Source organism: Pithys albifrons, chromosome 19 (genome assembly GCF_047495875.1).
Source record: "Pithys albifrons albifrons isolate INPA30051 chromosome 19, PitAlb_v1, whole genome shotgun sequence".
Classification (NCBI taxonomy): domain Eukaryota; kingdom Metazoa; phylum Chordata; class Aves; order Passeriformes; family Thamnophilidae; genus Pithys; species Pithys albifrons.
The window spans coordinates 5,830,267-5,854,807 of NC_092476.1; the positions used below are offsets into that span (position 1 = coordinate 5,830,267).

The 24,541-nt window shown below is 41.0% G+C and overlaps 1 protein-coding gene across 5 annotated transcripts in view; it reads left to right on the forward strand.

Annotated features, from left to right (window-relative positions):
- SPAG9 (sperm associated antigen 9) overlaps positions 1-18,162 on the forward strand; it is a 62,229-nt gene extending 44,067 nt beyond the window's left edge. For 3 of the 5 annotated variants that reach the window (XM_071573438.1, XM_071573443.1, XM_071573440.1), the window contains 16 exons: positions 327-456; positions 689-781; positions 1,075-1,242; positions 1,892-2,063; positions 2,879-3,106; positions 3,845-4,040; positions 4,474-4,596; positions 5,120-5,200; positions 5,671-5,738; positions 6,920-7,068; positions 8,230-8,401; positions 9,322-9,435; positions 11,151-11,189; positions 12,051-12,227; positions 12,571-12,708; positions 14,524-18,162. In XM_071573438.1, coding sequence (XP_071429539.1) covers positions 327-456; positions 689-781; positions 1,075-1,242; positions 1,892-2,063; positions 2,879-3,106; positions 3,845-4,040; positions 4,474-4,596; positions 5,120-5,200; positions 5,671-5,738; positions 6,920-7,068; positions 8,230-8,401; positions 9,322-9,435; positions 11,151-11,189; positions 12,051-12,227; positions 12,571-12,708; positions 14,524-14,639 — 2,164 coding nt within the window. In that variant the 3' untranslated portion in view covers positions 14,640-18,162. The remainder of the gene's footprint in view (positions 1-326; positions 457-688; positions 782-1,074; positions 1,243-1,891; positions 2,064-2,878; positions 3,107-3,844; positions 4,041-4,473; positions 4,597-5,119; positions 5,201-5,670; positions 5,739-6,919; positions 7,069-8,229; positions 8,402-9,321; positions 9,436-11,150; positions 11,190-12,050; positions 12,228-12,570; positions 12,709-14,523) is intronic. The other 2 variants (XM_071573439.1, XM_071573442.1) reach the window with 1 other exon arrangement.
- The last annotated feature ends 6,379 nt before the right edge of the window (positions 18,163-24,541 follow it).

Below are 24,541 nucleotides of genomic sequence, written 5' to 3' on the forward strand. Positions count from 1 at the left end.
CAGTAACTGTACAGGTACTTCAGTGGAAAATAAAACAACATCAATCAGGCTAAGAAATATCTGTAATTATTTTTTCTCTCTCTTTGACAATATATTCTTTTGATTTATAACTTAAAAATTCTAGCAGAGGTACATAACCCAAGATAATTTTTTTCTGTAAGGGTGTTGGCAACAGCCTTTCTGGTTTTGCCTGTCTTTCACCAGACCCTTAGAAACAGCCCACAGGAAACCTGGGCTTCCATGGAGATCTTAAATATTCAGTTTAGCACTAACTCACATTGCACAGAGAATTCTAAAGAGGTTCTTCAATACTGTTTCTCCTGTAGAACTGAAGCCAGTTTAGCCTCGCGCCGGGAGCAGAAGAGGGAGCAGTATCGGCAGGTGAAAGCTCACGTGCAGAAGGAAGATGGCAGAGTGCAAGCCTTTGGCTGGAGTCTACCTCAGAAGTACAAACAGGTATTGTGTTTTCATATGGCATGGTAACAGCTTCCTACTTTGTGGCATTTGAATGGAGTATGATTTCACAGCTTGTGTTTGAGTGATTCCAGCATTTTTGTTGTTAAACTTCTGCAGTATTGAATCTTTCTAAGGAAAACAGCAATTGAAAACTTAAAATCAAGTCTAAGCAACTGATTCTTTTAAAGGGGAAAGCTTTTCCATTATGGTGGTTTGGTTTTTTTTAACCTAGGTGGCAAATGGTGGACAGGGTGAAAATAAGATGAAGAACTTGCCTGTACCTGTTTACCTGAGACCTTTAGATGAGAAGGATACCTCTATGAAGGTAGGATTGTTCCCATGATGGTAGAGAGACTTGGGCAACCTGTAGCTTGAATATTTTTATCTAAGGCTCAATTATGTTCTTCCTGAAATGGAGTTGTTTGTTTTTAAAGCATTTAAGCTCTTTTTAAAGAATTTAAGCCTCAGTGGAAACACATATGACTTTAATTATAATGAATTCCTTAAAATGGGCTGCAGATTTATAATAATGTTGATATTACTTAGCATATTTAACAATGGTTGGGGCTCTTTATTTTTAGTTTAAAATTCAAGTGAAATATTTATTTTCTTTCCAAGCTGTGGTGTGCTGTAGGGGTGAACCTGTCGGGAGGGAAAACACGGGATGGCGGCTCTGTGGTTGGTGCCAGTGTGTTCTACAATGATGTGACTGGTGTGGATGCAGATGGCAACAAGCAGCAAACAGGATCTCAGAGTAGCTTAGATAAACTAGACCAGGAGCTCAAGGTAAGGTCACTATAAAGATATTTAATAAATTGTATAGTTAAACATCTTTACTGTGTATCTGGAGAGTAATAAAGTATTTTGTGATCAGGCTTATTGGGAAAAAAATGGTCAACCCAAGATATCTGGGTTATTGAATCCAACTACAAAAATACTGTTGTGATTCTTCCATGTGTGCCAGCTTGTTGGCATATCTGAGGAGTAAATCAATTTTACATCAGAATGTTGCACTGCTTATGCCTGTGCTGGATTTGTAGTAGAAGTGTTCATGTTCTGACTGCCATGAAAGGACATAGGAACAAAGGCTTCATTTTGAAGTGCTTTGGGATATCACATTAATCTGTGATTACACTGATTATGACAGCTTGCATGCCAATAGTGTTCTTATTTTATACTGGTCTACTGTGTAATTGTACCCTCTAATTAATTTTCTATATTTTTTATGCAAGTATGAAATATGAAGGGAGTTTACAGTTCAAATACAGAACAAGTAACTACGTGTAATTTTACGATGTAACATAAGATATTTTACTTACCACATATTTATGTATATTTCTGTAGCTGAAAGTGTAAGAACTGAAAGAGCAAAAGTAATAGTTCTGTTGTCCCCCCTCCTGTTGTTCACTTCTGTTCTGCCTTTATTCTCCTTCAGGATCAGCAGAAGGAACTGAAACATCAGGAAGAACTATCCAGCCTGGTTTGGATCTGCACTAGCACACATTCTGCTACAAAAGTTATCATTATTGATGCAAATCAACCAGGAAATATTCTGGACAGTTTCATTGTTTGCAATTCTCACGTGCTTTGTATTGCTAGTGTGCCAGGTAAAGACTTGGGATCTTTTAGCTCCTTTTTTTATGTCTTGTTCAGATTTTCTTATGCAGTGAAAACACAGAGTTGTTAATTGGTGTGATAAAAACTCTACTATGACACAGCAATAGAAAGTGTTTAGTTGTACAGAAAACTATTGTATTTCTACTTTACTGTTCCACTCTTTACTTGGCTCTTGGCCTCAACTACTCAAAGGTAGAGAGATTGTCAGCAGCAAAGAGTAACTGTTTTATCTGATGTATTATAAATTGTGCAAGAGTGCCAGTGCTTCATGGAACTGTGAACATCACAAAACAATATGTGGTTTGCTTTTCTGATCTCTTCAGCCTCTTGAAGATAAGTAGCAAGTCTTGGAGCTTCCTGCAGAGGGAATCCTTGTTGCATTGAGAATACTATAAGTCTTAAAAGTATGAGGGGGTTGTACAAGACAAAAACACCTTTTCTTCCAGAACAAAGGATCTATTGCAGCTCAGTGTTTTGTAAAGATGTTGAAAGGTATCCCAGCATATATGCACTGTTATGAAAGCTAATTTTAATGGAAAACATAATTGAAATAAGCTATTTGGAAAACTGCAGATTGACATATGGAGTATGACAGTCAGATGTGCAGCATATGTAGGTATTGCCTTTGTTCTGTGAGCTTTGTGACAACATCTTTTGTATTTGCTGATCATGTTAAAATAAGCTTGTAGATGGGTATCTACATGTTTAATCTCAGGTGCTGGAGAGTTCATTCAGTTTGAAGCTTAGATAGAAAAGTGACTCAGCTTTATCACTGTGAGAAACACATGAGTTTCACTTCTTTCAGGGGCAAGGGAAACAGACTATCCTGCAGGAGAAGAAGGGTCTCAAGAAGCAGATCCCAGTCAAGTGGACAAGTCCTCTCTGTGTGGCAGCATGACCAGCAACAGCTCTGCTGAGACTGACAGCCTGCTGGGAGGCATCACCGTGGTGGGCTGCACTGCTGAGGGGCTCTCGGGGGCACCCACAGCTCAGGATGCCAATGGGAGCTCCCCAGTGGCAGAGAAACAGTCAGGTATGAAACATCACAGGGGGCCAAACACCTTTAGGTGTAACTGCAAATTCATAGTGCAACTGGTTAATGTAGCAGTGTGTTTCTGTAAGCAGTGATAGCACAGAACAAATACTGTGTGAGTCTGACATACTTGCAGTGCATCATTGTAGCTGAAAACTTTGTGGGGGTGATATTAAATGAGTATAGGCAGTTGCTTCTTGCAAATGTTTTTGAGAGAACTCTTGTGTGTGGTTTAAAGAGAGCTTTTAATTTATTCGGCATTTGAAATGCAGATTTTGCCCACAAATGACTGGAGAGAATGTGAATAAATGCTTTGAATTCTGTCAAGTCTTAATAGAGATTTAAGTGAAGCTGCTTATGTTATAGACATTACTACTGTTTTCTGCCATATGCCCTTCAGAAATGTGTGATGTGACTGGCAGTGGATATGAGGTGGTCGGATTTCTTCACTGCTGTTCTAGTTAATCACTTAAAGGACAATCTGTGCCATCAGTCATGGGATTGATACTTGAAGTATTTAAATTTAGGTATTTTAAGTGCATTTGATATTTCTTCATACAGTACAACTTGGTAAAGTTTGGGTATTTCTGATGAATTTTCTTTATAGTTGAAATATAAGATCTGGATTGTGACTGTCTGGTCACTTCAGTTTAAGTATCAAGTTCTGGCTGTTTTAAATAATTGAGAAAATTCTGTCACAGTTGTTAAAAGCTTTTCAAATTTTTTTTGTTTGCATAGATATTGCAACTGAAAATAATTTAGTAGATGAGAACATTCCAACAGCAGAGGAAGCAACAGAAGCAACAGAAGTCAATGCAGGGACAGGAGAAGACACAGCTGATATTGCACAAACTGGAGTCTACACAGAGCATGTCTTTACAGATCCTTTGGGAGTGCAGCATACAACAGAGGCATCTCCAGTGTACCAGCCTAAGTACATAGTCTCAATCCTCATACCTCTTAAAATGTATTCAAAATGAAAAATACAATGTTTGTGGGAGCATAGCATGGAGACAAAATGAATACTTTTTTTTCTTGTTAAGTGTGTCAAGGTTTATATAAATAGTCTTGTTACAAGACATTCTACACATTGTGACTCTTCTGCCATTCCTGAGAGATCAACAGTACTGAGTGGCTTGAATGGAACCTAATTTTCCTTGTAGAAGAAAATGTCTCCTTGAAGAAATTCATTGTTCTCGAGATTTTCATCTGTATCGTACTTTCATGCATGGTTACTGTGTTTTTAAATACCTTAAGTACTTCAAAAGCCACTGTAGGAATTAGCAGCAATGAAGTAAATGCCTAGGTTATAGCCTGAGTAATCTGTGCACTTCATTAAATGTATCTTAACTGGTTTTTTTTTCTAGTACTGAGTCAGAGTTATATAAAGATGTTGCAGTTTTGCCAAATGAGCAAGATCTAGTGAGAGAAGAAGCACAGAAAATGAGTAGCCTTTTACCGACTATGTGGCTTGGAGCACAGAATGGATGGTAAGGAAGTGCTAATCATGTTAAATTTATTTGTAGTAATTGCTTTAAACTTGATTTTTGTGCCTGCAGGCCTGATAACTGTCTCGAGTCAAGATTAAGTGCAGGAAGATGTCAAGAGAGCCAAAACCTCGTATGCTTTCCTGCATTTATGCATTACAGCATTCAAAGAAGGCATTGTAGGTGGTTAGCAAAGCCTTTTTTGGTGGATAACACCTTCATCTGCAGAAAAGTTTTGTGATTTGTCAAAGATATTGTTATGGTCTGATAACTCCATAACTTTCAATATTTTAATGTGCTAGAAAAAGATACTGTACAGATGGATCTGCAAAGAGGTTTGTAATGATTTGTGCCTCTGAAAAACAATTCTGCTGCTCATGCAGTTCTTCCTTTCAGTCTATACATAGTTTCCAGTGGAAGATCCAAACTTATTTTCCCTTTGATTTTGGATTTCAGTTATAGGGGTTTTGCTTGTGGTTGTTTTTGTCTGGTAGTGCTTTTAATCCCTCCTGATTTGTCTTTGCAGCCTGTATGTTCATTCGTCAGTGGCCCAGTGGAGGAAATGTGTTCATGCCATTAAACTTAAAGATTCTATTCTCAGTATTGTGTAAGTCCTGAAAGAATGTCATGTAAATCATAATGAATTTCTGTTAAAATACTTTCAAAGTAGTTTTATATTTCCTCCTCAGATATTGGGAATGTCAGTTGCCATAACTGCCTGCATGCTCTTTGAGGGACAGTGGAAAACATTCGGGGAGGAAGGAAAATAAAAGGACTCTTGTATCTGTTGGAAATACATAGCCCAAATGACGAGCTGCTGCTGTTTGCTCAAAACAGTGATAGGTTGCTGTCCTTGATGTTTTCTTCAGGCACTGTAGCTATATTTCAAGATTTTTGAACTGGATTTTGACACCTTGCTACATCCCTTCTCTTGAGCTATATAGTAGAAACCAAAACAGTAGGGATAACATGACTAAAACTATGCTGAAATACAAAATGTTTATGCCTTACTTTAAATTTGCCATTGGAGCAGTGCAGTCTAACAGTGTCTATTGTTGTGCCTCCTTTTTTCCCCAGACATGTAAAAGGAATAGTGTTGGTTGCACTGGCTGATGGAACACTGGCAATATTTCACAGAGGAGTTGGTAAGAATTGTGTTGGATCTGGAAAACAGAGAGATTGTAACAGTATTCAGGAAAGAAATATGCCATTTATAAGTAATTAAATGTTTTGATAATGAATCCCTCAATGGGAATTTTTTCTTTTTACAGGTTGCCTTGAGAAATCTTTTTGGTTATTTCAGTTGCAGATTCAAGTACCATTTTTGCACTGTCCTGGTGAATTAATGGAATTTTTTCTTGCTCTGAAGTGAAGGATGGGATATATCTGAGCTAAATAGTGAAAGCCATTTGAAAGTCCACTTTGATCATCATCTCTTGCTTTTTCATCAGACTCAATAGTTGTGTTTGCTGTTTTATTAGTGTTAATAATTGTCTCTGGCCAATGAGAGTTTTGTAAAGCATCCCTTCAGAATTCCTGCCCAAACCACTCTGAACCAGCTCCAGAAATAGGGCCTGGAGGGGAAGATCTCCCTATGAGTAACTAGAACTTATTTGTTGGTTTGTTTCCACAGTCTCCCTATTCACGTGCTCTTTTCCTTGTGATGTTTAAATCCCTGTGCTCAGCATTTAAAAGAATTAAAAAGGTTGTGCAACACTAATGCAAATACTGGGAAAGATGCATCTGGCTGAAGTTGTTTTTAGTGGATTTGTTTTGTTGGGTTTTTTTAGAACTCAGTCTTGTGGCTTACAGTCTTTAAAGATAGTAAGTGATAGTCTGTGGCTTAGCACTGTCTACAGAAGAATTTTACTTGGTGTTGAATGAGCAAATTTAATATATTTGTAGTAGATTTCAGGTGCCTTTTTTAAGGTTTTGCAGCATATTTAAAAACGATCTTGCTGCACTGGCCAAGGTTTGTTTGTTCAGCCAAGGCAGCAAGTGCCTCACACTGGGTGTTGTCATGTGCACTGGTTCCTGGCCAAGCAGAACATTTAGCACTGGGTAACTTGCTGTTTTAAGAAATGTTTTGCTGTGTTTTGAACATGAATCATTGTACCACCTTATTAAAAAAAAAAAAGTAGCATTTGGGATGTTGGTAGTTGCTCTTAATGAGGAGCAGAGCCATACTTTTGTATGACTTACACAGATTATTACAACACTTCAAAAAAATTAGCCTGCTAAGGTATTTGCTTGCAATTTTAAATTATTCTTGAACTATAGGAACCAGTGTTTAGTTTTGCTTTCTCTTTTCCTTCTGTTTTCCAAGATGGTCAGTGGGATTTGACCAACTATCACCTGCTGGACCTGGGCCGGCCGCACCACTCGATCCGGTGCATGACGGTGGTACACGACAAGGTCTGGTGTGGCTACAGGAACAAGATCTATGTTGTTCAACCAAAGGCCATGAAAATAGAGGTAAGTTAAAATGGTGATTAGAGTAACTAAATGTGATGCTTTAATGCTGCAGCTCAAGCTGCAGAGTAACTCCAGAGAACATCTATTTTGTTCATCAGTGCAGAAACAAGCAACCAAACAAATTTATTTTGGGAAATACTATTACATTTTCTTAAGATGTTTTCAGTGTTTTGGAAGACTTTAGGCCATGATGAGACAGTTCTCACTCACTTACTGAAACCAGTTTCTGAGGGGTTTAGTTTTTCACTTCTTGCTGGCAGGAACTGGGAAGTGTCCTTGTGCAGAGCTTTTAAAACAAGCTCTCAGCATGTACTCTGTGTGCCTCATTTTATTCTCCACCTACTCGTAAACTTCTTTGTAATCTGTCTTTGCATACTTGAGAGGTTTGTAAGCATTAATCTTGAATGTGCTCTGCCTCGAGTTAGAGAACAGTTTGTTTATGTAAGGTGTGTAAGTTGGTGTTTCTGCAGTGTTTTATCTGTACCTGACATCTCAAGTGCAGAAAGTGGCTCAGGTGTCTGCAAGCCTTTAGCAATATTAATGCTTCAGCCTCTGCTGATTGGCCTGAGACATGAGCCAGACCTTTTGAGGTTGACTGCTCAGCTATTCTGAAAATAAGAAGCACTTAATTAATAAGCTGGTTCTGTGAAGACTATATATATATATATATATATACACATATGGGGAAAATTGAAATAAAGTTCATGAAACAGTGAAATTGTTTTGCTGGTGGATAGTGTGTATTTTGCACAGGTGTGTTTGTATGTAAGACTAAGTCATGACAGAACTAGGAGGAAAAGCAATTTTTGGGCACGTGTATCTTGTGCTGTGACAGCAGGAGCTGAGACCATAAGGGCTGCAGGTTGAAGGGAGACAGAAGCCAGAGCAGACTGGGGTGTGGTGTGTAAATGAAAACATAGAAAGAAACTACAGCTTTGAGATCACATTTGGGAAAAGGAATCAGCAATTTTACCATTACTTTACCAGCACCATATGGTGGTTGTAACTAAGCTAAACATGTATCTTCTTGTGATCTTGCAGATCAGAGAGTTGTGGTTGACTTGAGAAAATTGCTGGTATTGACAGTGTAAGAGTAACAGAGAAACCTTTCTTCCTCTTTCCTGTGTTTCATCCTTTGAATTAAACTCCAATGTCTCGTAGAAGTCCTTTGATGCCCACCCAAGGAGGGAGAGCCAAGTGAGGCAGCTGGCCTGGGTGGGGGACGGGGTCTGGGTGTCCATTCGCTTGGACTCCACCCTGCGCCTCTACCACGCGCACACGTACCAGCACCTGCAGGACGTGGACATCGAGCCCTATGTAAGCAAAATGCTAGGTAAGTTCATCAGCAACATGGGGTGCTCCAGCACCTCCTGCTGTCTGGAGCAGGCAGTTCTCAGTGGGACAAGGGTGGGTGGAATGCCAGGCAAAGGAGTTTGTGAAAAGTTAAATCTGGAAGTCGAATCCTAAGTTGGTCTGTAAAGTGTGCTGAGGATGGTGGGTCATTATAGATCTTACCTGATGTCTAAAGTGCCCTTAAAATCTCAGAACTAATGAGAAAAGTAGTGGTTGGGTTGGACAGGCACCAATAAAGAAACTAAAATCTTTCTCTTTTTTACTGTACTGATGTTTTGGGTTTTTTTAACAAAAAATGGGAAGAATCCACTACTTTCTTGGAAAAATTACTTTTTTTTTCAAGAAAATGCAAAATAGCTATTGAACCTAATAAGCTTTCTGGGGTTTTTTGTTTGTTTGTTTCATTAGTATCTATGTAAGAGCAGTTTGCTCACCTACATAACACAGTGAATGCAGGTAATTGGGCCCTGAGAAATCCTTCACAAGTCTCTGCTGTACCCTTGAATTTAACTGATCAGCCTTGTATTCCTCTCATCCTGCTAATAGATGAGAAATTTATTTTAATGGATGAGAAACCATTATCTTAATATGTGTACTCAATTTTTTTTGTTTTAAAAGCTGGAAAGGCCCAAAAGATTCTGCTGTGCAGCATTATGGAGCTGTTACACTTTTTTTGGTTTCTCATAATTGATGTTATACTCTTGCAGTATAGGCTCACAGTTTAGAGTGTTGTAGCCTTTTAGGTTATCTTTACAACTTAAATGTACTCCTCTACTTTGTGTTTGAAGTGGGAGGGAGTTACTTGTCTGCGTGGTTTGGGAGTTGGAGTTAAGATTCTCTGTTATAGAATTAAAATTATTCTGCTCATAATTTTTGATGAAAAGCATCTTTTGTTTTTAGGTACTGGTAAACTGGGATTCTCATTTGTGAGAATCACAGCTCTTATGGTGTCTTGTAATCGTTTATGGGTAGGAACAGGAAATGGTGTCATCATCTCCATTCCATTAACAGAAAGTAAGTAAAATATAAATCAATAGCTCTGTGCAATGTGCTGTAGACACAAAAATAAAGAGTATTAAACACCATTCAGATGCTTGCTAATGGATAGAAAGCTTCACTGCCAGGTCTGAGTCTTTCAGGTTTGTAACAGATTGGGCCTGTGTGATGTTTAACACCTAAATCTGTGCATGTGGTTACAATTACTGTAAGCAAAAAAAGCTCATCTCCAGATCTCCTGTACTGCACTTTGAGCAGAGCTGCTGTGGCTTGAATCAAATGGACACCTTGAAGTCCTCAAGGTGTTCTGAGTATTAGCAGCATTTATAGAAGTTTATTGCTTAAGAGACATCTTTAGTTTTCTAATTAATGTTATTTTTGATTGCCATGTGATCACAAAGTAGATTTTTGTTTGATTTGAGCAAGTTGCTGTTGTTGCTAACACAATTTGTTTGGCTTCAGTAGTTAAGAACTCATCACTAAGTGGGTAAAAAGGACTGGAACAGCCATAGCACTGATTGCTTTGAAGGACATGTTCAGAGTTCCAGGAGCTGTAAACACATTCTACAAACAGGGCATTGACTTCTAGGTCAAATTCCAGTCATGTAAATCCAGGTGTCTGCATAACAACAGACCCAAACTCTTGTCTTAGGCTGAAACTACATGAGGGTGGGAGAGGTCAGACACATGAGAGAACAGTCCAGCTCAAAACCAAATCTTAAATAAGTAAAGCTGGGGAAAAATGTCTGTTTAATTTGATTGCGTTTAAACAACGACAAAAAACCTCCCTCATGCCTTGTGCTGAGACTAGTGTTAAAACGGGTGGACAGAAGTTTCAGAAAATAAAATACAGAACTTTGATAGTCCTAATTGTCCTGTTGTTACATAGGAAATAGTACAGTCTGACAGGTGAAATGTTAGGGTAATTTAATAGTGAAATCTCTTCATGTTGTATCTGCTTTGTTGAACAGCACACACTCACATTGTTTCTCATATTGTTCCATTGCATTGTCCATCCATTCAGTAAATGTCTTTTTTTGCATTGCATGAATGTACTAAGGAAGGACAGTCTTCCTGTCATGAGTTTGAAATAGTTTCAATCATGCTTTCAAAAATTATAGCTCTTACTTTGCATCAAGCTTAATATATTGTTTCCAGAGGAGTTTGTTTTAAAACAGGAGTGAACATGAAGAAATCCCTATTAAAGCTGTTCAGTTTCATTTCAGTTTTGTTAGTTGTTTGTGGATCAGAACAGCCATTTGGGGGTAGCCTGATGGTGGGGTTGAGAACCCTTGTTAGGAATATCCTTGGTTTTCAGAAGCAGCAGTGGCATCTCTGTTCCCTGGGTCTCAGTGGCTGGGCAGCTTCAACACCTGCAGGTGATGTTTCAAAAGGGCACATGAAAACATGAGTTGTTCTATATTATTTTGGAGCCTCCTGCCAAGGAAAGAGAGAAAGGGGAAACATTGCTAATCAATAATAAACTTAAAAATTACAAAGCACATGACAGTTGCAGTGCTTTTGTGGTCCATTTTGTACTGAAACTTCCATAACAAGATACTGTTCTTTGTGACTTTTGATTGAATCTTCTGTAATTAATTATCTACTGTTTTTAGGAGCTAAAAGTTTAAGCTCTACCTTATCAAAAACCAAAATATGAGTGGTGGGTTCTCATTAATCCTTCTCCTCTACTGTCATACCTATCCATTTCCCCTTTCCTCCTTTCTCACTAGCTGTAATCCTCCACCAGGGACGTTTACTGGGGCTGCGGGGTAAGTGCAGATCCTGAACAAAACCTCTTTTCAGGCTTCTAATAGCCACTCCGAGGCTGTTTCCCACTCCTTATAGATTTACCCTTTGTATGTTCCTAAATGTTTTTCCACTTGCAGTTACTGCATTGCAGCAGTTTTATGTTTGCTAAATGGCCACCAATCTGCTCAGCAGTTTAGCATATCATCCTGTGTTGCAGCTGAACTCTCATACAGACTTTGTTTTTCTTCCAGCCAATGTGATACCACATCTTATAACTTTGTCATTAATCCACATCATTTGCTGTCTTGTTACAAATCACTGTTTCTTTTCACTACTTTGATAGTCTTTGGAATGGAGATGGCTTGTATGTCTAGCATGAGTACTTCTGTGTTTTAATGGACTTTAAAACTCAGTAAAAACTAGATGTAGAATTGTAATAGGGTAGCTCCTTCATGCCCACAGGTGGCTATTTTTAGAGAATTTTTGCTGGCAAGGGGATACCCTATGATTAGTTGGAATGCAAGTGTCCTTAATTATATGTTAAAGTACATTGAATTTGCTCACACTGAAACACATTAGAGGTACTTATTTCTATGAAAGATAGTCCTTTCACAAATTATTTTTTTCCAAAAGTAGGATATTGAAATCTGGTGTTTATGCTAGACTAATAAGAATCCTGCTCCATTTTCTGATGTACTTAAAATAACTAAGCATGCAATCTTTTTCTTTCCAGCTCTGTCTTGAATTGGCATTGCTGCCCTCCTGTTTCATTTTTATCTAAGTTGGCTTTAGCTTTTAGATGGTACCATAAGGTTTCTTAACAAATAACCACTTCTATAATTTGTACTTTGAAGTAGAAAACAACTTGCCTTCTTTTGCAGCTAATAAAGCAGCAGCAGGCTCGGGAAACCGTCCAGGGAGTGTCATCCGTGTGTATGGAGATGAGAACAGTGACAAGGTGACTCCAGGGACGTTCATCCCCTACTGCTCCATGGCACACGCACAGCTTTGCTTCCACGGGCACCGCGACGCCGTCAAGTTCTTTGTTGCTGTACCAGGTGAGGGTTTATTACTATCCTTCAAATGAAGTTTCTTTTTTTTTAATCTTCATTTTCTTAGTTAAACATAGTGTTTCGAAAGGTGTAAAAGTAAGGGTATGAAGTCATACGTTCAGAAACAATGAATTTCATTTACAAGACTTGTCTGATTGCTAAATGTGGTACTGGTTAATGGGAGGAAAAGGGTTTGGTCACAAAGAAATGCTTTGCTTCCATCTGAAAAAAACACTGTGGTGAGCACTTGCCTATTAAGGAGGCATTTAACTGCTTTAGGCATTAAGTGTCATCCACTTAATTTTATTCTGTGAGGTATGGCATAAAAATGTATTTTGTTTCCATCCAGGTCAGGTTGTTTGCCCACAGAGTAGTGGTGGGACGGAGCTAACAGCTGATAAACAAGCCCAAGAGTCCTTCAACCAGAGTCCCTTAAAATCAATGTTGGTGATAAGTGGTGGAGAAGGATACATTGACTTCAGAATGGGTAAGAAATCTGAGCTTAAAATGAGCTGTGACCTCTTCGTACCTGAAGGTCATTAACCACATAATAACTGCTGCTGTGGTTGCAGAGTGGATTCCTGTGCTCAGTATATACCGTGAGATTAGAAGTGTTTTTCTTCTGGCATACACACCTTCAGCTTCTCCTCCTCAATAAACCATGACCTCTGGGATGACTTTGAAAAGTTTGATTTGAATCTCTGCTTTAGAGTCATGTACCACTTTACTGTTTAGGCTTTCAGTCTTCCTTTGGCAGATTAATCTTCTGTCTCAAACTGCTGGAAAATATGTCCTTAGTTACTTAAAATGCAGACTGACTATAAAAACAAGTCATGTATTAAGTGAGGAATGCTGTCCAAAATTTACTAATTTTTGTGTGAGAAGGAAAAAAGCAGATGGCTTATCTCAGCATGCCCATCTTATTTGATCACTGCTTTTCTTGGATGGTACTTTTGCATGATCTAGACCATAAAAGAATTATTGTGTAAACATTATTTTTTTTAATTGAACTCTTTGGGGAGATAAACTGAGAGCAGTTGTGGTTCTGTGCTTAGAACCTGCAGGTGGAGACCCTGACCAAAAAAAAATACATAAAAAGGCATTGCAACTCTTAGACCTGGTTTTGACCTTTTGCCTAAATCTGTCTATAGTCTTTCAAAACCAACCAAACAGCAAAACAAACCACAACCACCACTACAAAGGAAAACCCAGGAAGGCCAATCCAAATTGTCATCCCATTAGGCTATGACAAACAGATTCCTGCTGGTGGTGTCAGTGCAGCTCAGTAGGAGGCAGGACTTGAGGCAGTTCTGTGCCACTACAGTGAGGACCAAACCTCTGCACTCACTCCAGGGCAGCTGGAATAGCCACATTCCCCATGTGCATTTTGCTGTCCCTGTGGCATGAGGCAAAGCCATGAACTGAGTGTCAGTGCTGCAGGTTCGTGAGCTCAGCAAACTCAAGAGCAATTTGGGGCTGTTCTGTGTTTAGACCCCTGAACTCTTCTAAGGAGTCTAACCATGAAACGAGTCAGACTGTGATCTGACACCTTCCTGAAGGTGTAGGTCAGTTCCTCTTTCTCTGATTAAGCTGTTCCACAGGGCTGCCTCTGGGCTGATGGTTCTGGCTGGCTGTGTGCAGGTTTAGTGGTTGGGCTGTTTGACCAGGTTTGACCCAGGTTGGCTCCTGCTGCCCAGAGTTCAGATGCGGTTACAAAACTGCTCTTCTCTTTTGAAGAGCAGTAATGGAGAATATGCTTGAGGCATATTCTTTGCCAGTGTGTGCGGAGTTGTAGCAAACTGGGATAACTGGAACAAGAGGAAAGAAGGGGAAGGTTCATCATAGACATGAATGTTGCGTTGTCTCACTTGTGCTCAATTACAACTCTTGTTCCAGAGCATTTGTATGTTTGTATGTTTATCCCAGCACACTTTTTTGGAACTGAACCATCTCTGTGTCTGCCTGGGAAGTGCTGCAAGTTTGCAAATTAGGTGGTTGTTCCTTTACCTTCAAGATTTATAAGTAATGTGTGTAGAATATGGATACTTATGAAAATGCCATTGATTTTGGGAGCTAGAACTGAAGAATATGGTGAGCAGAATACCAGGCTCTGAGATAATTATGCAACACACTGTTTGTAATGTATACATTCCCAGACTTTCATATGCTTTTATATGAGCATATGGCAACTCCTGTCTTTTTAGAGTTTTTCTGGTAGACATAGAAGTCACTTGTCTCCCTCTGTGTGGTGTTGATGTTGTTCTGGTTATTGGCTGCCTCAATCAAAGCTGTTGTTTTCCAGGTGATGAAGGGGGAGAATCTGAACTCCTTGGAGAAGCTCTACCACTTGAACCTTCTGTAGCCAAAGCTGAGAGAAGTCACTTGATAGTGTGGCAAGTCATGTGTGGCAGTGAGTGAGCCTGTAGGATGCAGCTGGAGATCTTAAAAAAAAGAAAAAGAAAAAAAAAAAGGAAAAAAAAAAGCTTCTGCATGTCCTTTTTATTTTGTGAACCTGTTTCACTACATGATGTTGAAGCATTTCTTTGCTGTTTAACTTTATATTGCAAATCTGTCATACCTTTAACTATACAGGAATTAGCTTGTGCTGTTTTACTGCACCCGTGTTACATGGAACAGTATAAGGAAATCAGACCTTTCTCCAACTGGTGTGCACACCATAGTGAGCAGCTGAGGCATTAGTTTTACTGTACCACAGCAATCTAATGTGTTCACTTCTTTGGCAGCCTCACTTGAGTTTGGCTTTGTTACAACTGAGCTTCATTCCACTGTATAATGCATTGAGTAAAACAGCAAAGTTATTCCCAGAGTATTTAAAAAACGGACAAATTATAAGATGGATTATTCAAACTCATCCAAATATTCAGTGAGGGCTAAAGCAAACTGTGTATTTCAGCTTTTGTTTTCAAACCTGGAAAACCTTGCTTACATAGTGTAAATGGTTTAATTTCTTACATTCATCAGAATTTGGGGGGAAAGAGGGGACTGTATAGGAAGTAAGAATACACTATTTAAATAAAATCCTGTTTTCATTATTGAATCTTAAAGTTTGAGAACTGCTGCCCTCAGTAATGAGCAATTTTGAGCATAATGTTTTTCCATCTCCCTGACATGGAACCACTCTTGTTTCCAAAGGGTATTCTTACGATGATTTAAATTGGAAAAAACTGTAAAATTCTTGAACAGGGGATATGTTTTGTTTTGTTCTTTTCTTGTCTTAACTCCTTAAGTCCTAAGCACTGGAATGATCTTCTCTGCCTAGCTGGTCAAACTCATGAGGCACTACGTGTGTGAAGGTTAAAGACCTTGATTAGAGCATGAGAAAAGACTGAGAGTGTACAGGAAAAATGCATTCTGCCCAAGTAAGATCGTAAAGGAACTTTAGTGCCAGATAATTAGATACAAAATGTATTTTTTGTAGCTCCATACCCAATTTAGTTAAAAAAAATAGCAACAATATTATCAGGTAACACTAAGATTGAGGAAATTAATGAAAGTCAGGAGACTCTAATATTAGGCTGACATTCTGTCTACTCACCATCTATTTTTTTAACCATAAATGTGAGTTGAAGACTGTCTTCCTTTTACATTGAAATTTCTACATTAGTATCAGACCTAAGTTGAACACTTCATGATTTCTGTACTTCAGAATATTTAAAAACCCAGATTTGCTCTTTCATTTTGTCTCTGGAAAGTGAAAGGTTTGAGGGGTTTTAATAAACATCCAGCATTTACCCCCAAAAGGCTGGGACTGTTCAGATTAGCAGAGAAATTTAGTCACTTGATTATATGAGAGAACTGAACAGTTTCAGAGCAGTAAATATAGAAACACTTTTTTAAAACTGCCTAAACATTTTTATGCAATAGGAGCAGTTCTGGTCTATCAGGCAAACATGTGTTTATATATTTTCTTAATTTTTTAAATGAACACATTTAGCTGAGGTCTATTGTGTAAATATATATTTAGGCAGCTTTTTCAAATGCATATCATAGCTGATAAACCAGAAAAATCTCCATTCAGGTCTATTGGTTAGATTTATATGTATAAATACTTTTTAAGCAACATATTTTGTACACAGCTGTTCCTCTCGTAAATATGTATTTAGGACATGAACTATGTAGTAAAAATCCTTATTAAAGATGTCTAATATCTTGGTAGTATTTTTCTCTTCAGAATGCCAAAAGTGATGAGAGCATGTTGTTCATAAGTTGCTTTCCAAATTCATCTTTAATGTCACTCTTAAAATACTTTGGCTTAAATATAAAGTCTGGAAGCTTATTAAAAAATACACAAATACAGAAAGTAAACTGAGTCAACAGTCTTAGACCTATTTTAAACTTATAGGCATGTATGCTGAACATGAAGCACATCTGAATTAACTTATGGGATTGGATGTCTAAGAAAAATGCTGTCTAAACTTTTACTGTTGTGCAGAATCTTCACTGTGAGTGGTGCAGTTTCATTGCTTTTCCTGCCATTTTCTTGTTGTTGTTTTTTCTTTATTTCTCTTTGGAAATGCAAATCTCCAAAGTTTTTACTCACTGGTTGATTGTCACATTCTCATGTTCTCAGACAAAAAAAAAGCGCACAAATCTGTTCCTTGGTTCTCGTGTAGGGTTTGGTTTGTCAGTAGAGACGAGCTGTTCCCTCTGAATGGGGCAGTTCAACCTGGCACGTGTGTACCTGGTCCTTTGCCAAAGGCAGCTGACCCACCTGCCATTTCAGTCACCTCAGAGGGCCAACTCCTGCTCATATTTCAGAGAATGGTTGTTTCTGTCCAGAAGGGGAAGGGTTTTAAAGCAGACAGGAGTTTACCTGTGTACCACTGTGGGTGTAGATAAAGGCATGTGCACTTCTCTGTATTTCTCATTTAAAAACTCTATCCCCTGTCCTAAGGTACAGTAGATTAACTGGGTCCCTGTTGCCATCACAGTGCTCTGGGATGTATAAGCTCTCCTTAAGGTGGCTTTGAAGGGTGAACAAAGCACGTAAAGCCCGGGCACTGAGGTGACAATACACCCCTCAAATCTGTCTCAAGAATGTGTTTATGCATACACTCGTGATTAAAGCATCATATAAATAGGAGCTAATCTCTTGATAGCTACAGCTTGTTAATAGTTTGGAAACATTTTGAGCACAAAATATGCAGCACATGACTTGCCTGGGTAGGGGTGTTTGTTTGCATGGTGAAGGTGAAGCTGCATCGTCCATTCCTGCCTCGGATGGGATCGAGCTGACAGAGCGTAGACACTTTATCATAGGCTGCCTTAGTAACAAACAAATGTTAAATCTGTTTTATTATACTAACTGTTCTAAAGAACGTGTGTCTTTTAAAAATGCTGTGTAACTGAATATTTATTTCCATGTGAGTATTATAAAAGTTACCAAAGGATTAAACCTGACTTAGCACTCTGTAAGTGGCCCTGTTGAGGTGGGGCCTTGTGAAGGCCCCACTCTGTAAAACAAGACACGGTAAACTCAAATACAGTTCTTTAGGGAAAGTAAATGTTTTTTTCTAACAGGGTTATGCCATATTGTAACAACCTATGTTGCACCTCAAAGCATTTTTCTATACACTAAATGTCTCTCCCGCCCTCTAACAAGATTAAGTTTCCTTTATTATTTTTGTTGATGCACATTTCTCAATCTTTTAAACATATATTTTAAACATTTTATGGTCTGTAATTTTGGAAAGTTTTGTCTGTTGGACACTTTATGCTGAATTTTACTTGCCTCTGTAATCTGAGATGGATACTACAGCGTTAAACTTGCTGTCTGTTAAAACTTGAGGCTTCTTTTCTGTGAGCAGAAGAGCTCATATAGCAGTGTAGTTATTTCAGTATTTATTTCTATTATTGAATCCATGGGGTTCAGAATGTAACTTTGTACATGAAATATATATAAATATGTATATGAAACATGGATCGGGTCTGTGTGTTCTTTTTTGTCTCATGTTAATTTTGCAGGGTTTGATGCTACCAGAAGGCACAATAATTGGGGATATTACACCAACAGCTGAGTATTGCCATCATCAGTGCAGGTAGTGATAAATTGGGGTTGTCCCATGGTCAGTCTCATCCTGCCCCTCTCATACTGGGCCCAAAGGAAAACTGTGAAGACAACCCTGGTTCACTGACCGGCTCCCAAATGATGTCTGTGCCTCTCACAGGATGCAGGTCTGAAGGAGATCTGCTTAATGCAGCTCAGAGGAAATAGGTGCTGCTGCTTTTTGAAGTTTTTTTAGCACAGGTTGGTCAGAGCTCCAATGCTCTGGTTGTTTTCTGCACAGTGAAGAAAATGTTGAATTTTAAGGAAAAAGAACAAGGACTTGGTGACTGCAGAAACAGAACACTTGGCCAGAGCCAGGGTTTCTTTTTTTCTGGCTGTGTTTGTCCCAGCACTGGTGTTGATCAGTGTGTCCCACGTGGCTGTGCCCCTGAGGAGACCTGGTGACCCTTGTTCTAAGGGGTTGGGGCGGCACAGACAGACCCTGCCCAGCTGTGGTGGGGGCACGGTGCTCTCTGCCCTGTGCCAGGGTACGTGCAGGTGGCACTGCTGCTTCTCCCAGGCAGCAGCAAAGGGCCCACATGAAGTTGTTAATACCTCTAGGACAAAAATACCTCAGACTTGCACATGCAAACAGGAATTATTGGAGGCTTAGAACCATCAAGTGACTTGCTACTGGTGTTGTACCAACTGGAAGCTTTATCATCCTGGTACTTCAAATGCACCATATTTTTTGCTTACTTAGTGGAGTTTTGTTACACAGTTTTTGCCTCTCCAGAGCAGCTGTACTGATGAATTTCCCTCTCCTTGCAGTGTTTGTTCTGGGGCTGTGTCTGTTCCCAGGTAGGTCTCACGCTGCACTGTGCTAAGCAATGTGTGTTTGTATATTAAATGGGAAGAGGCATCATAAATCTTCGCTCTGGAAATGTTCCAGCTCTTCTGGCAGGCCTGAAGCCCCTCAGGTCTGCGGGTAAGTAACTGAATTTTTCAGATCCTGTGTTGAGAGAGAACTGAGAATAGAGTTGTGAACTAGGCTAAGGTGTTACAAATGATATTTGGAGACAAGTTTTAAACCATTAGAAATGCCAAACCTTTCTGCAATGGATGTGGGGATAATGAGAAAATCACTCACCACTTCTAAGGCAGATTTTTAAAAAGTTCTCTCAGTTAGATCAGTCTCCTGAGGTGTTCAGATCAGAATACACACACTTAGTAATGGTACAGGAAGGGAAACTGTTTCAATGTGAATGTTTTTATTGAAAAATACCTTTTGGCTGGGAATTAAAACCTCAGACTTTCTGAGGGATACAGATCAGTTCCTTTGAACTGTGGAATTCTCTTTGCCATCACTTTCCTTTTTCAGCTGAGAGCTGTCTGAGCAATACTGTCTGGAACTGATACTGAGCATCCTGATGATCTCTGATGCACAAGTGCCCCTTGATTCCATGGTGGAACAAGCTGTGAGGGGCATCTGGCCTTGGATCACACTCCAGCTCCTGGCAGAGCCTGCAGGACTCGCTGTGATTCTGCATCATTATACACAACTCCTTGAAAAGCTATTTTGAGGGGAGCTGATGGGAAGGGACATGGATTGGTGCTTATTATCCTCTTCTGGAGCTTCTGGCCAGGATGGAGCTCCAGGAGCAGGAGCAGCCCGAGTTGTGACACAAGATGGTGCTCTTACAATTCAAACACAACGTGGTGACAGTGAGAACTCATTCTGCTGGAGTAGTCCCTTCTCCTGGCTTTTCCCTAAGCATCCAAGTCTCAGGTTCCTTCCAACAGGTCTCCAAGGTGAAGCTGTTGTGTCAGTGTTCCAAGAAAGGGAAGAACCTGAGCGTTTGGTCACCACAGGGTTCAGGGGATGTTCTCCCCTGCCTTCACTTCCGTGGAAGGTTGAGTCGAGTTGTTGGGATTTGGCTGCCTCTGGCTCCTCCAGAGCTGAGATCTCCAGCCCCATCCACTTAATGCTTAGGAAAGGGAAAGGTTTTCCCTCATTAGAAAAAGGTCCTGCTGGGCACTGGGAAGGAGCCAGGTGGGGTGGGGCAGATGGGGCTTCTTGGCACTGCAAGGGCTGAGCAGCTGCTTCCCAGCATCCCCCTGCCTGCTGCTTCTCCAGCCTCCAGGGAAGTTCTGCTCCGCTTCAGGGGTGGGGTGTTCTGGACCCCCTTCTTTCACTACCACAGTTCTCTGCCTGCAGAACAGCAGTCCCAAATCCAGGAGTCAGCAGCAGGTCTGAGCAAGCTGATGTTCCTCACATCTTCCCCAGATGTTCCTCTGCCTTCCTTCATTGCCAAGGGATTTGGGATATGGCAGGGGAGGGTTCTGCAGTGAAAGGGAGTGGTGCTGCCATCTCCTGCTCCTACATGTCACTGTACCCAGGGGCGTTTAGGCTGTCTCAGATCTGGAACTTAAATGAGGAAGAAAAGGGAAAAGAAAAAAAAAAAAACAAAAACCAAAATTGTGTTGGAAACCTTCCCAAACTTCACATCTGCTTCTCACTTCTACCTTTCAGCCCGTGGGGTTGAGATGGGTCCCAGTGTCCTGGGTCCCTGGGGCCCTGCCCTGGCTCAGCACTGGTAGGGATGGAGCTGCCACCAGCCAGGTCCTGGACCAGCAGGGTGACTGTGGCAACACTTCATTCTGGTGTCATCATTAGGCTTTTCTAAAGCCTGGCCTGCAGACATGGTTCTACCACTGCACAGGTGCTCCTGGCAGATGCTGCTGCAGGGATGTGGGTGCCACACACAGCTCTATCCCTGCTCACCTGAGGCATTTGGATTTGCTCCTGGGATGGCAGAGATATCTGCAGGGACAAGAGGCACATGGATCAGATGTGAAGAGTTTCAGTCTCTCAGACCAGACCTGGCAGCAGTGTGGAGTGGGAAATTGCATTAAAGGCTGATGGGAGAGGCTGAATGCAGGAGAGAAAAGGTGCTGAGGACTTTTTTGGCTGCTAATTGATGTGTTCAATGAGAGAACAGCAGGATGTGTGCGTGGGTGGGGAAAATTGAATTTTTGTCAAAATTGCCCAAAAGGTAATGAAAATCCCTGAGATAAGAGAGAGGTGAATTGTGCAGCATCCACAAACCCATTAGAGTCCGGTTGACTCACTTGCAAATAAACACTGTGTGGGTGCTCAGTAGCAAAAAAAGCTCTTCTGCCCTTTGCAGATGTTCCTGTGTCTCATTCCCCCTGGGGAGAGATGAAGGAAGGAAGGATGGATGGATGGATGCTGCCGCCTGGGTTCCTGGGCCCAGCCAGAGCTCAGAGGTTTGGGAGGCACAGGATCAGACCCCCACAGTGGTGTTAAGAACTCAACACCAGACATGATGTACCTGTCCCTGCCTTGCTCAGGGGTCTGTAGATTTCCATGTGTGGGAAGAGAAAATGAGAGAGGGCATTCTAGATGGAAGGATGGCACTAGGAAAATCCTTATTACTGTCCAGTTGGCACTGTCATCACTGCAGGGCAGGGTAAAGGGTAAGGATATGGTTATGCTGCTTTTTTTGGTGACAACCTGCCATCAGCTGGACAAAGCAAGTCAGATGACTGGTTTTTGCAAGCAATTTTAAGAGTTCTCTGAACTTTTCAGGGGGCTCAGAATGTCATTTTACCATAGCAACCCAAATCTGCAATAAAGCCCAAAATGTCAGGTCTGGGCCAAAGCTGTGCTGAACTGCTGTGAGTGGAGAGGTGGGAAATCATACAAATGGGTCAGAAATGCTGCAAAGGAAGCGTGGAGGAAACTTTGGAGGAATGAAGACCTTTTTGGGTTGACAGCAGCACTTGGATGCTGAGTGTTCCTGTTTTGTGAGCTGGGCTTTGCAAGCCACAAGGTGTGATCTGAAATCAGACAAAGGAAGGTGAAGTAAGTGAGAGTAAGACCCAAGAAGTGTTTGCAGCTTCTGAAGGAAGGAAGGAGGCAGCACTGGCTGGCCTTGGTCTGCTGAATGAAGTGACAACTTGTTGACAAGTTCTCATGGTTCAGGCAGACTTTGCTGGGCTCCCTGTGTCCCAGGCAGCTGGGCTGCATGATCCCAAGCTGGACCACATCTCTTACTGCAGGTGCCCACCCACCCTCTACACTCCCATCTCTGAACATCTGACTGCCCAGCTGTGCTTTAACAGAGCCCAAATCAGAAATGCTAAAAAAAGAGCTTAGTGGGGTGCTGGAATAGGAACTCTCTCTAAGGCCAGTAGTAAATTACATAACTCTGTAGGTCACAGCCCTAGCTAAACCTTTTATAGGCCATAAATCCACATTTCCTGGATTTTTATAGCTTCTGGTTAAAAATATAAAAATATTTGGTGATTGGACTAAGCCAGTTGATCATCTCTTGACACAAATACTGTGCTGGGAAAAGCTCCTCATCCCACAAGTAGAGGGATGTACTCTGTGGGATGCTCCCAGGGGAAAGATGGGCACAAGCAAAATACAAGGAGGCATTGCCATGTGTGAATATACTGTAATCAAGGGACTCAACCAGTGCCACATCACCCTATGGTGACAGGACATTGTGCCCTCCCTTTAAATATTGTCAGCATCCAGCATCTTTATCTCTGCAGGTTTTATGGCTGTGGAGAGGATGCAAGATCCTATTGGCTTTTAATAGCTTGGAGTTGTCTAGAGAGTTTATTTGCCTGACAGCACTGTGCTTTTTGGGATGCTTTAGGAAGTGGAGTAATTAAATGTTTTTATCAAACGTACACACTTGGGGAATGTTAAACATTATCTATTGGTAGCTGCAATTCAGGGACTGTCTTGCTCCATTCAGGGCCTTGACAAGTGCTGGAGCAAAGGGCCAGGAGCTGAGCTGGTGGCCTGAGGATGGACACCAGGCTGGGCTGTGCATTGGTCCTCCTGGGGCATGTTTGAAATTCAATGTACCTGCTGGATGAGCAGCTGTGAGACCCTGGTTTGCTGTGGGTGCTTGGGGCATTTGGGATTCTCCTCACAAAAATGACCACTGAACCAACAGGCTCAAACTTCCAAGCACACAAATAAAGTCACAGCACATGACTTCAGTGGGGCCATTCATGTCCCCATGGGAAGCATCCACTTGGCTTCTTGCAGGATTAAGAAACTGCAAGCCTTAAATCAAGGGCAAGTAGGGAGGAGACAAATAACATTTGTCCCCAAAATACCACAAAGCTCTTTATCACCAGAGAGGAAGGACAAGGGTGACAGTGATGTCTTTAGACTTCAGGAGCTTTTTCAGAGCTGAGTTTCTCTATCACAATTCAGAAAACTCTCTGGTGCAGTCAAATACATCTCAGGGTCTTCTGAGAGTCACCCTTTCAAATAGAATCACAGAAGTCTTGGTTTGGGCTGGTAGGGATTTTAAAGATCATCCATTTCCAACACCCCTCTGCAAAGGGCAGGGACACCTTCCACTAGACCAGGTTGCTCAAAGCCCATCCCACCAGGCCTTGATCTAAGGTTCTTGCGTTCTTCCCCAAGAAGTCAATGTATAACTGTAGCTGTTCAAAGGCATCACTTTAATTTGGAAGCTGGAATTGGTTCACCTACCCCCAAGCCCTTTCCTGCAGAGGGATCAGCACAAAGCCAATGAGCATTTCTCAGCTTTTCAGTTCTCTCCTTGCCTTGGTCGCTCTCCCCAGAAATCAGGACTCTGCCTTCCCTCTCCAGGTACCACAGCTGGGCTCGGCTGGGCTCAGTTCACCAGAGGATCAGAAAATCTGGTAAATGCAGCAGAAGCTCGTGGAAATAAACAGGAAGAGAGACCTGTGGAGGCTCTGGAGGGATTCGTGTTATGCCTGAGGCAGGTCAGCTTTTCTCACCACTGACTTGGAAGTAGATTTAAATGTCACAGATAAGACATCCCTTCATGTGGGGCTTTTCAGGAGGTCACGCAGAGCAAGTCAGGACACACTCATCCTTTTCACAGCCAATGTTCGCAGAAACCAATTTTATTCCCTTCTCATTTGCAGTAATCTCATGAGACTGTTACCACATCTCCCTTAGCCATCCATCACCCACTAACCCTGGCTATCTCCCTCTCTCCCCTTACAAGCCACATTTTCTGATCATTCCCATCCCTCTCTGGATTCTTCCTCCTTAGTTCAGCCTGAGCAGTGCTGAGCAGAGCATGTCTAAGGTGTGACAGTCCCCATGGGATTTCCTAAACCATGTGGCATAGGGGACCCTGCTGAGCCTGCAATCCTCCCTTGCTCCCTAGTCTTTTCCTGAGGATCTCCTGCCTACCTGACTGTTATTTTTTGCTGAGGGGTTTTTATTCTGCCTTTGTGCTAACTTTCATCTCAAACTGAC